This window comes from Phoca vitulina, unplaced genomic scaffold (assembly GCF_004348235.1).
Source record: "Phoca vitulina isolate PV1807 unplaced genomic scaffold, GSC_HSeal_1.0 scaffold8, whole genome shotgun sequence".
Lineage (NCBI taxonomy): Eukaryota > Metazoa > Chordata > Mammalia > Carnivora > Phocidae > Phoca > Phoca vitulina.
The window spans coordinates 23,206,434-23,221,051 of NW_022589711.1; the positions used below are offsets into that span (position 1 = coordinate 23,206,434).

Sequence of the window (14,618 nt, forward strand, 5' to 3'; positions counted from 1 at the left end):
GTGCCTGGGGGCGGGGCGGGGCGGTGCCTGGGGGCGGGGCGGGGCGGGGCGGGGCGGCGTGCGCACGCTGGGGGGTGGCCCGCTCCGGCTTCTGCGCCCGCGGCCGCGTCCCCGCCCCTCCGGGCCGCGTGGGTGGTGCGCGCTTCTGGCGTCCGGGTATCGGCCCGGGTTCGGTGTTCACGCCCGCGTGTTTTTCCCTTTAGTATTAAAGGACATATATGATTCTTGTGTGTGTGTGTGTGGGGTGGGGGGGGTTTGAGCTGGGAGCGGGATGAGCCTCTGGCTTTGGGGCAACAGTCTAGTACAACCGGGTTCTTTTTATGAATGGGGAAACTGAGGCCCAGGGAGGAAAGGCGAGCTGCCCAAGTTTAGGAAGCTAAAGGTCCAGGTTCTCCCATCGCTTTCTTTTGAGCTCTCTATGCTATGCTGTGCTGTTTTGTATTGTAATTTATATCGCGTTGCTCCCAGAGTCAGAATTAATCCTGGTTTAAAAGGATACTGGAAATTCTTTGAGATTGTAGCTATAGAAGAGAAGAACAAAAGCGATTATATAATTTCAGCCTAAGGCTCTATACTTCTGACTCATTATTGGAAACGTTTGGGTGGGGAGGCTGGACCAACTGGGCACGGGGGTTCAAGGGCACATCTCTGCTCTGGCCTGTGTCCTTTGCTCTGTAGACAACCAAAGAGGTCCCAAAGGAAATTATTTCATTCTGTCAAGATGATTGAGACCAATGCCTACTTCTGATTATCGGGTGACACGTGAGCAAATGCAAACAAAGTACCCCTTGTCTTAACACTTGTCCAAAACTAACAATAATAGCAAAACTTGAGTTCTTGCTGGCAGGGACCATGCCAAGTGTTTAGTGTACTCCTCACTTCGTCCTCACCACAACCTTGTGCTTACCTCCATTTTACAGTTGAGGAAACAGTCTGGAGAGTTAACTTGCACAAGATCACATATAGATCTGGAAGATCTATGTCTTTCAGGAAAGACTTTCTCAGAAAGATCTGTCTTTCAGAAAAGACTACAAAAATCCCTCTAATCCACTTGACATTATATTGGTAATGTACTTTGCTTTTTATTTTGACTACAAAACATCTACTCAAGATAATGTAAGAACAGTATTGATGTAACAAGGATTCAGAAAATGGTAAATTCTTACCCATGTCCATTACATGGAAAAGCAGTACTTTGTGTTTGTCATAAAGAAAAGTTTCAATGTCAGCACAAAAAACCATTTCCTAGATTTTGAATAGCCCCTAGGATGTCTAACTGAACAAAAGTGCATATTGAAGTCAGCTCTGCTAGGGGAAAATCATACATCTTGTATAGGAGTTCCCCTGGTGCAAAATTCATCTTTCAATGTGTTCTCTCTGATATTTTTATTATAATCCAGATTTATTAACGTGGCAAGCAAAACAAAAGAAAACAAAACGAAAGCCATGCTCATTCCTTTAGACCTAAACACAGTGGCTGGCATGTCTAGAAGGAAAAGGAAGGGAGAGAAAGTGAGGAAAAGGAGGGGAGGGGAGAGAAGAGCTTCCAGCATCTACGGCATTCTTAACGTACTGTTTGAGTAATTTGTTCATCTTTTGCTTTTAGTCCATTGAGTTTAAAGTTCTTCCAGAGGACAAGAAGCAGACTACTGCGCAGTCTCCAACTTATTTATTCCAGAGTCATTAAGAAGTCGATTATTTTGTTTCTGTAATCCATTTCCTCATAAAAACAATGTCATGGATAGCTGAGTCATGGATGGCTCAGTGACCCAGACCTGCCCAGAAAAGCCTGCAGAAGCGCCCAGATATCTGAATCAATAGACTAGCAATCCTCCTGTGGAGCCTGGGAGCAAGATGCTGAGATGATAGGAGAGAGCAGAGGATTCCATCCTTATCTTGTCTTAGACAGAAACCCTGAAATAGACTTGTCTAGGATTCTTAACAAAAATAAACTGCACTTCTACAGGGGTGCTTTATGTTTATGCCCTTTGTGTTGCTTCATTAAAAGACTCCTTTCAAAGCCAAGTTTGTTATCCTGTCCTGTGATCTCCTAGGTTTTTCCTCCTACTGAGCTTTAGGTTTTAGCCACCTCACTGTGGCCCCCACTGGGCCTCCCACTGGGCTGCACCAGCACATCTCTGTCCTTCCTCCACCTCCAATCAAGATGATGCTGGGCACAAAGAATCTCAGAATCATGGTGTGTGAGTGTACTTTTAAAGGCTACTAGATCTAACTCAGAGAAGGACATGCCCAGTATATGAACTTAGCTGTCTCTTTTTGCTAATGCTGTTTCCTCACTTATAAAGTGAGATTGAACCAGATAATTCTGTATTATCCCTATTGCCTCTCAAATTCTATAAGGCTAAGGCCTGTGCACCAATTTCCACAGGATATTAGGAGAAAAATCAGTCTGACTGGAATCACTCATTCAATCTATAAACATTGAGGAGCTTGTAAAATTACTAATACTTGTATTAGGAATTTTTGTTTTTAAGCTTCCTTTTATTTTCTAGGGCTATCACATTGCAGAATCCCAGGAAGCACAGATATTATTTTAAATTGTGTGAATAGTGCCCCCTATGTATTTGTATTCACTTTGGTCCAGAAAGGATCTAAGTAATTTCTTTCTTATATATGATTTTATTTAATATCTATGCCATTATTACTATCATCCTAACTTTTACAAACAATTTATATAATATAAGGAAACCAAAGCATAGCAAGGTTAAATAACTTGCTCAAAGTTATACAACCATTGGATAGTAGATCTGGGACTTAAATCAAAATCCTATGCTGCCTATCGACTAATCCTCTTTTTGGAACTCATTTTCTGCATCTGTAAAAATGGTTAATTTTACTTAATTTGTCCAACTCACAAAGCTGCTGTGAGTCTTGGGTGAGATAGGGTAGGCAGAAGAGTTAAAACTGTAAAATGCTATTCACCTGAGAGGCATTATTGTTAAATCCATTACAACATTTTGAACATGATTCATAGGATGAATTAAATGCAACTAAGCCTTTTACACATATATGTTTCACTTTATTGACTACACTCATCCAACAAGTCACCTTCCAACCGACATAGCCATATTGCCATGGAATAATCTTGGTTGGACTTATGGTAACTTCAGAAGCACCACATTTTTTTTTTTTTAATGACCCAGGCTGAGGTATTCCAAAGTTAATCTTGTGATACATCTCGTTGAAATCAATCTAATCGACTTGAAATCAATCTAATCGAAAAAAAAAACAGTAATACAATTACTGTTTGGAATTATATTTTACATATTTCTATAACATGTTTTAAACTTCTTGGAGCTATACGGCACCTGGGTGGCTTAGTCGATTGACCGTCCGACTCTTGGTTTTGGCTCAGGTCATAATCTCATGGTCCTGAGAGCAAGCCTCACATTGGACTCCACGCTCAGCAGGGAGTCTCATGAAGATTCTCTCTCTCCCTCTCTCTCTCTCTAAAAATAAATAAATAAATCTTAAATAAACAAACTCTTCGGAGCCAGGAAATTGCTTTCATTTGTTCTGAAAACTAGGACAGTGCTTTGTGTAGTTTACTCAATGTTTACAAAATTGAATTGGGTTAGTATTCCCATTTTCTTCTCTTGCTTACAGACTAATTTCTTTTACAGGAAGAGGAAAGTCAGTGATAGGCTGTTTACTTTTTAAATTAAATGATACTCCAGACCTCCCTCCTTCAATAGCCAAGCACTTACAGATGAAAATACGCTGGGTTTTGGCCAGTGACTCTTTTCCTCAGAGAAATGTTTTTCTGCTTAATATGTCACCCATAAACCCTGAAACAAACTTGTCCATGATTCTTATAAAAATAAGATACACTCCTGCACAAGTGCTTTATGTTCATACTCCTTGGATTGTTTTGTTAAAAATTAAACAGGCTCCTACTGAAAATGTTTCCTGGGAGACTAGCATAGCATGTCTAGATGGGTGAGAGAATCTCACATTGTGATGGCACATTCATTAACTTATCTTCCTTCAAAATTTTTATCATAATGACCTAATAATGACCAACCGATTGATCTCTATGGTGGCAGTAGTTGGGAAGTGACAGATCTACTAATGAATCTTTTTCAGCTTTCAAGGAAGAGAAAAATATACATTACATAAACTGCTTCTGAATATAGAAAAGGAAAATAACCCTTTTAAAAAAAATTATAGACTCCTGTTATTTATAAAAAGAGATGCATAAACTTCGGCATGGATGGAAAAAGAGTACGAAATCACACAAGGTCCGTCACAGATCTCAGGGTTAACTTCAATAAACCACAGTGTGTATACCTCCAAAGAACCTTCACCAGTATCCCTTGAAAGCTTCAATATTTGAACACCTGCCACCAGGGATGGCTACGTCATTGGTGGGGCCGAGTGCAAAACCAAAATATAAACGCCTTGTTCTAAAAGTAGGGGAGAGTGCCATTAAAGTTGCTAAAATATAGAATGATTTCTTTCCTTTGCAGATTCCCTCTACACTATAATGGTGATGTGTTTTTTATTTGCTATTCTATGTCATGTTCTAGCAAACACAGGAATACTTGAAAGGTGAGTGCACACATTCACAGGCACTGGAGGGCCCTGCAGTGACACTCAGCACCCACAGACGCACAGAAGTACATGGCTCACAGGCTACTGAGTACCCCCTCCTGCTCACCACTGGACCGACACTGCAGTGCCCAGGCCAGGGGTGGGGAAATCAATCTTCCTGACACACTGGTCAAGGGCCCCAACCCAAAGTAGACTGGCCAAACTCAGGAGATTGTAACCTCCCAGCCAGGGCTCATACCTTCCCTGCATAGGGGGTGGGTGAGAGGCTTGCTCCGGTCCAGGCGTTCTTCAAACACAGCATGGCATGGCCAGACCAGGGCAGGGAAAAACTGTGGGATGTGTGGATCGGTATATAGGCCCCCACCAGGGGCAAAGGGGCAGTGTGGGTCTCAGGTGGGGTTGGAAGAGGGAAGCAGGAAAGCGAGGTCCAGAAGCCATCCCACAGGGCAGGAAGCTGAACTGTGCATGCCACACCTTGGTACATGCACCGTTGTTCCAACAGTCTCCACTTACAAAACACATTCAAAGATTACATTATTAAGAATTTCAAGATGGCAACTGCAGAGCATTAACCCCCGCAGGTGAGGTCTTGTGTGAAGGTACTGGTTTCATGCCCACAAAACCAGGCCTACCTGCCACCCAGAGGGCATCAACCAACTAAAAGAACGAAAACACGTATCATTTAGGTTAAAAGACTTTTGCCAGTTCTTTCCCTAATCCTCCCCATCCATTCTTTGCCCCTGAACCTGGTGGAATGGAGGAGCGTAGGAGAGAGGCAGGTACTAGAGCAGAGTTTACCTTCTTCCTAGGACAATTTCCACAGTTCAGGGTTTAAGCCTAAGGTGGAAAAAGTGAAAACACACTTAAATCAGCTTTATACTTGAAAATGAATCTCCATCATCAAAGTGAGTGTTTTATATGTATTTATGTGTCTATATGTGATTGCTGATTGGCTAATTGACCAATAACTCAAAGTATCCAAAAAGCTGTGAGATCTACTTGAGATGACAGGAAGGGGTAGAGAAGTAATAGCCAATAAAGCATATTAAACAGTCATTGATTAAAAGTAAAGTCGTTTTCTATCTGTACCCCCAATGAGTTCAGATTATTTCATATAAAATATGATCCAGCTATATAATAAATGGTTAATCCACATGAATCAAGGAGAAATTTACTGCATAAAAGGGGTAAGAGATAATGTCATGAGAGAATCAAATGATCCTAATAACTTGAATAATTTGATTATTTTGGTCAGGATGGCATATTACATTGATTACTTGGTGACCAACATGCAATTAATTACTTTGATTGCCCAAAGACACACCATCTTTTGTACAAATGAGCAATAATCATCTGATTGCATTAAGCTAGACCAGGATATTATCCAAAATAATCAAATATAATTAATTCTACCTTCAAATCCAAATCTTCCCTTAAGATACACACTATGGAGCTCTGAGTTCATTTTATGAATCAACCACATTTTTAGCTCCTACCGTTCTCTTTCTTTTGCCTTATTTTTCTCTCCTGCTTCAAGTTCACATTATCTTTATAAGTCACATTAAATTATTAGAGCTCACTTTCACAAAACCATCTCTTTCTTCACTGTGTACCTGAACTGCATATTCATTTAAAAGCTCTTTAGCAGGTCCTGAGGCTTCCTTCACAATGATTTGGCATTCAATTTAAATATAAGTTCACCCAAGATACAACCTAATTAACAAAACCTATTTTAAGTTATTCTGGGGTGGTGTGATTGCTCTAAAAATTTATTTGATGTGATGTGTGGGTTTGTGTTTGTAACACTCCTTTAAAGTGTAAAACACTTGAAACACCTGCATTAATGTTCTCTGAAGAAGAGAAGAAATGAATGTGTGCTAGCACTTTCTTTCTTAGGGGGCCTGGTTCAGTAGCTAGTCTTCTTGGAAATATTGAAACCTATCTGTCACTTTTAAAGGACTCAGGCTTGCATATCAAACTTCAGAAAGTGTTATTGCTTCCCAATAGGTTTAAGAAGATTTGCTAATGATACTATAACTTCATCTCCTTTTGATTGCCCAAGGCAAGGAGTGAGAAATGAGCAGCACAATTTTGTAGAAAGCCTTTAAAGCACTCTTGTAGAAAATAAGTTTCTATAATGAATTGTATTGATCCTGGGATCAAAAGTAATAACTCATCCATCAAGTGAACTAATTGATAATAAAATGTAGTTCAATGTTTCCTACATCACATTAAGTATCAATATATTGAAAAGAAAACTATGGTAATTTTTCTCAGTGACTGAAATCTCTTTTCCGCACTTGGCCCCAATTATTGATCAAAAAACATTATGATTCAGCAGTAGATTAGAATTGGAAAAACAAGTGACAGTGTTGAACTTTATCTGAAGCCCCTGTGTTCCTGGAAAGTAGCTAGAGTCCAAAAATCTGCCCCTGCCCCCATTTTGTCTTCTGAGAAATGACCACCTTGCTGTCCTATATCCTGAGATAGGAGCTGCCTCTCCCACCTCTACCTCCACCTCTGAAGAAGACTCCCTTGCTTTTCTGTCTTTTTGGATTTCTGGGCCCCCTTCCTTTATTTTGAGATGTTGCTCATTAATGAATATCCTCCCCCTTGCAATAAGCTGATAAAATCGTCTCAGTTAGCCAGTGCATTTTGTCTTTCACAGTTTCTTCACAAGAGAAAACAAAATGTTCAAGTTCTCTGTTAAGTTCAGGGAGGTCAAACTCAATTGGAAAGTGATATAATTTTAAAATGACCAGGACGTTCCAGTTTAACTGTTTCAAAGCAATGTTTACAAGGAAAGCAGAGGTGGCTCATTCCACAAATGAGGTAGACAGGATGTAACCCTGATGGTGTCACCAAAGGACCTGTCGGGAAATAGCGCCAGGCCCTGTCATAGATTTGTGGTAGAAATAGCCATTTCCTTACCACCCTTTTCTCTTATTTCTTTGAGGCTGTTGTTAATCTCATTGGCATTTTGACCTTAATAATGACTATGGAATTAGGTATAATTCCTTTCCTCATTCATCTCCATGTTAAAAAATTGTGTGTGTGGATGGGAGTGATTCGAACAGGCTTATGAGTACCACAATACAAAATGAGAGACCTTATTCATGAAAACTAATCCACCTGCAAGGATTAAGACAATGTAACCATAAATTATGATCGTGTAGCAACTCATAGGCAAATATTTGCAATCTCAATTACTCTCCTACTTACAAAAAGGTCTTGTGATGGCAATCGCAGTCATGGAAGAAAGCAGAATTTCAATATATAGGACTGCCATAGTATTTTATACTATGTCTAAACTTCTTTTATAAAGGGAACACCAGTGGATATATATCCATTTAAACAGACAGGTAAGTGAGTCTGACATGGCAGATTCTAGTGGCAAAAAGGAATTCTTATAAAGGAAATAAATGCTGAAATTTGGACATGGCTAAAAATTGTATTTGTTTCTAAAATAATTTTACTTCAAAATATTCTTTTTAAAAAGATTTTACTTATTTATTTCAGACAGAAAGAGAGAGATAGAGAAAGCACACACAAGGGATGGGGGGGGGGCAGACGGAGAGGGAGAAGCAGACTCCCCACTGAGCAAGGAGCCCAACGTGGGGCTGGATCCCCAGGACCCGGAGATCATGACCTGAGCCTAAGGCAGATGCTTAACCACTTATCCTGCTTAACCGAATGACTGAGCCACCCAGGCGCCCCTACTTCTAAATATCCTTTATGTTGCTAATTGCAGCCCATTATAATCACACGCAATAGGAAATAAAGCAAATGTTCCACAAGAGGAGATGGGTTAAATAAACTATGGTATACTTATTCAGTGGACTGCTCTGCAGCATATAAAAATTATTTTGCAGGAAAAAATGGCATAGAAAGTTGTTTATAAAAAAATTTAAATAACTTAAAAGAAATGTTGCTTATGATCCAGAGAAGAAAATCTGGCTACAAACTGCGTAAGTTAGACACATTCCCAATGAGAATGTAAGTCCAATAAGTCAGGGAGTGTCCATCTTTACTGTGTCCCCAACACAGTGTTTGGTATGATATAAGTGCTTAAGTTAATAAATGCAAGTGTATACAAAATGATTCCATTAGAAAAATATATGTTATGCATAGAAAAACTCTGAGAATATGCATTAAAATGTTAACTATTTAATTCTGAGTGGATTTTTTTTGCCAATTGGTATTTTTAATTTTTATATTGAAATTGTATTTCTTTTGTAATCAGAAAACAATAAAAGTAAGTTAAAAATATATCTTTTCATAGATTTTCCAGAGTAGTCCCTATAAAATATCCTGTTTCTATATTTAGGCAGTTTACACAGCTGGCTGGCTTTTTCTTAAATCTTGGAAAGCAGCTTATTTTCTGAAATCCTCACATTTTATCCAAGCTTATCCCTCAGTGAACAATCACACACAGTCTGTTCTGGATTGTGATCAGTAAATGAAGTGAAAATCAAAATGAGGTAACTATGATATGCTGTCACTCACACATTTCTCAGGTAACTGTGATTTCATTCTTTTTGAAATAATGGAACCAGAAGCCTTGGTGCTCCCTGGTAGAAATCAAGCTCACAGGAACAGTTCTCTCCTTACAGTCTTCACAAACCACAAATTTGAGGAGATGAAAACTGGCCAAAATCCCAGAGGCTCATTCCGAATGCTCTAGTAATTCTCTTGAGCAGTAAACATAGTTTAGACATTACTGAAGAATGCAAAGACCATTTCTAGACATTAACAGAAGTTACATTTGATTGGCCAACAATTGTGCATTAATACTCCTCAGGAGGAATGCCGAGTGTATGAGTAGTGTGGTGGAGACCCATTCTTCTAGCCTAGATTGCCAAATGTATTCAGATACATTTGATTTGAAATTGGGAAGCGAATATGCCCAGGGGAAGCTTTAAACATCCTGAATGGTAGAGTTCAAAGTGGAAGAAAAACAGCCATATCTGAAGAACCAGAGAGTTAGAAGAACAGAATTGTGTAGATTTGTTCTGTCCATTTGTAGATTTGTCTGTTGGTTTTTTTTTTTTTTAACATCAGTTGTATACAGAGTATGTCAGAATCAGAAATATTAACACAACTGTAGTGCTCTGCTCAACTGATAGCTACAAATTCTCAAAGAACCCACCTAGGATATTAACCTGTTCCCTATTTTGAAAATATAATCCTACAAAATTACTATTCCTTTTAAGTCAGGCTTAAAAACTATTAAATAAATAGTTTTAAAATGTATTTATGATCTATCTACAATTATATGGAGAAGGGTTTTAATAAATTATATTAGCTCAATTTCGGACAGTTTCCTAGAAAAATATAATCCTTGAAAAATTTTGAAAGAATTGTCGAATTTGTATTAAGAAAATAGAATGAAATATCCCAGATACTTAGCCTGCCTGTGAGGGAAGTTATAGTAGAGATGGAATTTGCCTTTAAATCTTTTGTACCAGGGGCACCTGGGTGGCTCAGTTGGTTAAGCAACTGCCTTCGGCTCAGGTCATGATCCTGGAGTCCCTGGATCGAGTCCCGCATCGGGCTCCCTGCTCGGCAGGGAGTCTGCTTCTCCCTCTGACCCTCCCCCCTCTCATGTGCTCTCTCTCATTCTCTCTCTCTCAAATAAATAAATAAAATCTTTAAAAAAAAAAAAAATCTTTTGTACCAAAAAGGAAAATAAGTTTCTAGAACATTATGTCATTCACAGCAGAGAACCAAAATCAATGTTATTGGTAAATAAGCAGGAAGTTACTTGTCTCTACACCTGGCACGAAGTAATTCAGATGGTTTTGGTTTACTTAATGGTGAGATAAATGGCAACACACTAAAAGTAACACACCGTTTAATTTATTTCCCTTAATTCAATGCCAGAAATCAAAATAGGAAGGGGAATATATCATACTTCCTACTGAGGGCTGATCTCTACATGGAATCTTTTTCACAAAATACTTAACATGACAGCATGCACACTGCTAGTCTACAAAATGAATACTGATCAGTGGAGGTTTTTCTACTTAACAAACATTTATTTAATACCCACTTGACCTGATTTACTTGGTTCAACCAAAGTTACTATGGGATTACTATAGGATACATAAATTTCATTCAAGTTTTCACTCAATGCCATGTCTGGAAGCATCTTTAGTTGCTTATAAATTGAGAGTCCATCCCTTCATGGATGTTCTTTCCTTTTGGTATCCCCTTTTCAGAACTCAAACAGTACAGTGGACAAACCTCTATTTTTACAGCTATTGCATTTATTATTTATGATAGCTATCACTTCCTGATAGGCTGTGTACTCACCGACAGCAGGAATGTCATTTTTTTTTTTTTTTTTTTTTTTTTTTTTTTTTTTTTTACTAAATAGCACCTAATAAAGTGCCTGGCACATGTAGGAGGTCAACAAACATTTGGTGACTATAGTAACTAATTAATTAAATGCCTCCCAAAAGCTATAAAAGCTATAACTCAACTACAAAATACAAGATTCTCTTATTGAAGATTGATGTATTAATTTAACATTAGGATAGGAACAAAGTTTAGATTTTCTGCTCTTGGAGTCTATAGTATATGAAACGTAACAGTGAAATAAGACAAAAGACGTGGTTGGAGATGGACAGGGAGGCTCTTCATGTGCATCTCAGTTGTGTGAATATCCATGGTACCACCTTGATGCTGATGTTCTTCCTTACAAGGGTTCAACTCTGTTAGGTAATCTGGTACTTGACTAGCACTAAGGAATAAATGTTTCTTAAATTATTGTCATAGCTTTATTCCTTAGGTAAGTACAAAAAACTTACATTTAGAAAGTAAGGAGGGTCTAGGAGAAGTAATCACAAAGTCCTTCCCTATGGGAATTGTTTTTCTGCCATATGCATGTCTGTGACTCATGTATGGAGTTAAATTCTCCTGGGACCTTAAACTCTTTCCTAGATGTAAATCAGTCAACTTTCAAATCTTCTGTAGGCCAGGAGAGGTGACTGGCTGACTCCCAGTTTAGTCTAGTACTGTCCAACTGATAATCAAGAGTTGTTTGTTGCTGTTACTGTTTTTAACATAATCTGATTCCAAAACAACCACTATACATTGGGAATTCCTCCTCACATGTATATACCCCAGTAAAACAAATTAAATATAATATACACAATGGGAAAGAAAATCCTTGAATAGGTGTCAATGACATGGTTTTTCTCCAGAATGATTCTACCAACATGCCCTCCTAAGGACTGCCTTCTCTTTATCTGAGATGAGTCTGTGCTGGGGCTGTCTGTGGATCTTTCTTGTATGGAGTCCTCTTCTGAGTGTAGAGAAAAGGAAGTCTGGTCCATTTCAGTCTTGCTGTCATGGTAACAACCATCGAAGGCCATGGCTTGAACTGTATCAATATTATACATTCCAGAAAGCTGACAAAAAGACTTCTGTTAGTAAGTCATGAATATGGTTCTGTATGTAGGAATTACAGTAAAAGTCTAAACAATCAGATTTTTAAAATAGCTTCAAGAAATGCTAAGAATGTTTTGCTTATTTTAAAGAATAGAATTCTGGTTTTGCTTTTGGTACCCGACTAAAAATCATTTTAATAATAAATGGAAAACATCATCATAGAGATTTGTTTTTAATAGGGATTTAGCTAGGTTTATTATTATCTCCATAGAGATATTTGAACATTATACAAATAAATGTTTCACAATTATAATGTCATTGTCTTCTAATTTAGTTCTGGCCTGATAGACTGGAACACTCAAATGCATGTTTCCCCAGAAAGGAACAGTTTCAGGTTTCCCCTTTGTTTCTGTGTAGTATGAGTTGTTTGCCATAATGTTGAGTTGAAACTGAATATGATTTATCAGAAGAGCAAAATAAGCCAATTGGATTTGCTTTTCAACATATTTTCCTCTGTAGAGAAAACATAGCAATACACCCAGTCAGTGTGGGGTCCAAAACCAGAACATCATCTGGTGATCCATTTATGCTTAAATTTGGAGTAAGGGTAGGAAATGATTTCAGCTGCTCTTTTTAAGTGCAAATTGGCCAAGTCTTCCTATTTTTGCTGGGAAGAACCTATAAATGATACCAACATATCCCAATTAAACAACTTGAAATTGGCTTATTTTTCAGAAGGAGAGAACTATCAGTGCTTTCTGGCTCCAGTGCCTGATTGAATCTAAACTACCATTTTTCTTTAAGGTTTTACTTTGAGGGAGATAGTAGTTCTTGCTGATACAGAACAGTGTCTATGAAGCAGCTGCTACTAATTTCTTTCTGAGAAAACAAAATCACTTCTTGATCTATAGTAAAGTGAAAAAACAAACAAATATGAACAGGCTACCATGGGATGAAATTATTTAGAATTCAAATTGGAGGCTACAGAGTAAATTCTGCCAAAACACGTATTTGGTTCATAGCAATTAAAAAACCTAATATTCTACTGAATTCAAGAGACATAGAGAATATTTTATGTCTTCAGTAAGCTAACCAAAGACCCATGCTCAAGTTATGTTGTCCTTTTTTGTTTTAGCTTTAGAAACTTTTCATAGTAAAATGAAAATGGATCATACAAACATGAAATAGATCAAGACTCAAAAACTAACCTCAGATAGCCAAAAATAACATTAATAATATATTCAACTCTGGATCTGAGGGTAGAATAACTAATACAGTCTCTTCAGTGGTTTCATTATAGCCACCCAGAACACTGTTGGCTTATCCTACTGGACATTATGATAATTTAGAACCATTTATATAATTGATGAAATCTTGCAGTATACAATTTACCAGTAGGGTGCTAATTTCCTTCTAGTAAAAACAGTTTTAGAATGGGTCTTTAATTTTTCACACTAGTCTACAAATAAGCACATACCCAAGGCATCCTATATCTGAAGTAGAGATTTGACTGTTTTATATTAAGTTCTAAGTCCTGGAAGTAGGAATACATTTGGATGAAGGTATAAGAAAGAAAATAACTTCCTTTCTCCTTTCTGGGCAAACGTCAACACTAGGGATGATTTTTCCATGGCCCTTGATGTTCTCCCAGCTCTTGGCATCCAGGGGGGGTTGGGACAGGGGTGTGATGGTGACGGTGGTAGGTAATGAGCTTTGCTTAACTTCATAGGGAGGAACTCCATACCCTAACGTTCCTGGTCTTTCTCATTATCCCTCCATTACTCCACCATAGAGATTTGGGAGAAGGAACTAGCATGTGTGGTTCAGTTCCTTTTGAGTCCTCACTTTGTGATCTGCATTGGTATCCAAGTCTGTTCTCTGAAATGAGGTAAAAGGAGACTGTCTTCACAGGGAGAGTCCTGAATTGTCTAGCTTCACCAGTGACCAAAAGAGTATGTTTAGTACAATGATGAATTATTAGTGAGCCCGCCTGCTCACATATCTAAGGCACTTACTCCCAACGGCTTTATCAACAACAAAGGTGACATCATCCTATCTATCTGTCTTGTCCCCACATCTTTCTCTCTCTAAAACTCAGGTATAGAGGAAAGAAGTATCACCGGTTATCCCCCGAACCTATAGACATGTCCTTCTACCCTGTGCCTCACCAGGGCATCCTACCCCTTTAACCATTTCTCATCTCAAACAGCCTGTCCCACTATCCTTGTTGAAACTACTATTCTTTCAGAGCCTCTGTCCTGGGCACTAATCACAATAAGAACTTAACATTTGTGTAGCATTTTATAGCTTGCAAAAGTTTCAGACCCATTTATTACACTATTTACAATAGCCATGTCAGATAAATAGGAGAGAAATGCCAACATTCTGAAAATTACAAATGATGTTTAGGAGACAACCCAAAACGCAGAGCTAGGAAGTAGTGGAGTAGGTTTGGCATCATTTCTTCGGACCCCGAATCTTATGGTCTGTCATTTTACCCCATAAATATAGGAATGGCAGGTAGGACATTTCTTTGAGATCATTGAGCCTTTGAAGGAGGTGGTTTCCGGAGGCTGGTGAAAGGGAAAATGGGGAGCTGTGTAATGGGCACAGTGTTTCAGTTTTGTAAGATGAAGAAGTCCTGGAGA

General features: G+C 38.4%; 1 protein-coding gene across 1 annotated transcript in view; it reads right to left on the reverse strand.

The window, feature by feature from the left end:
* Positions 1-11,687: 11,687 nt before the first annotated feature.
* The window catches only part of GABRR3 (gamma-aminobutyric acid type A receptor subunit rho3), a 44,387-nt gene continuing 41,456 nt past the window's right edge, over positions 11,688-14,618 (reverse strand). The window contains exon 9 of the mRNA XM_032406117.1: positions 11,688-11,990. Coding sequence (XP_032262008.1) covers positions 11,688-11,990 — 303 coding nt within the window. The remainder of the gene's footprint in view (positions 11,991-14,618) is intronic.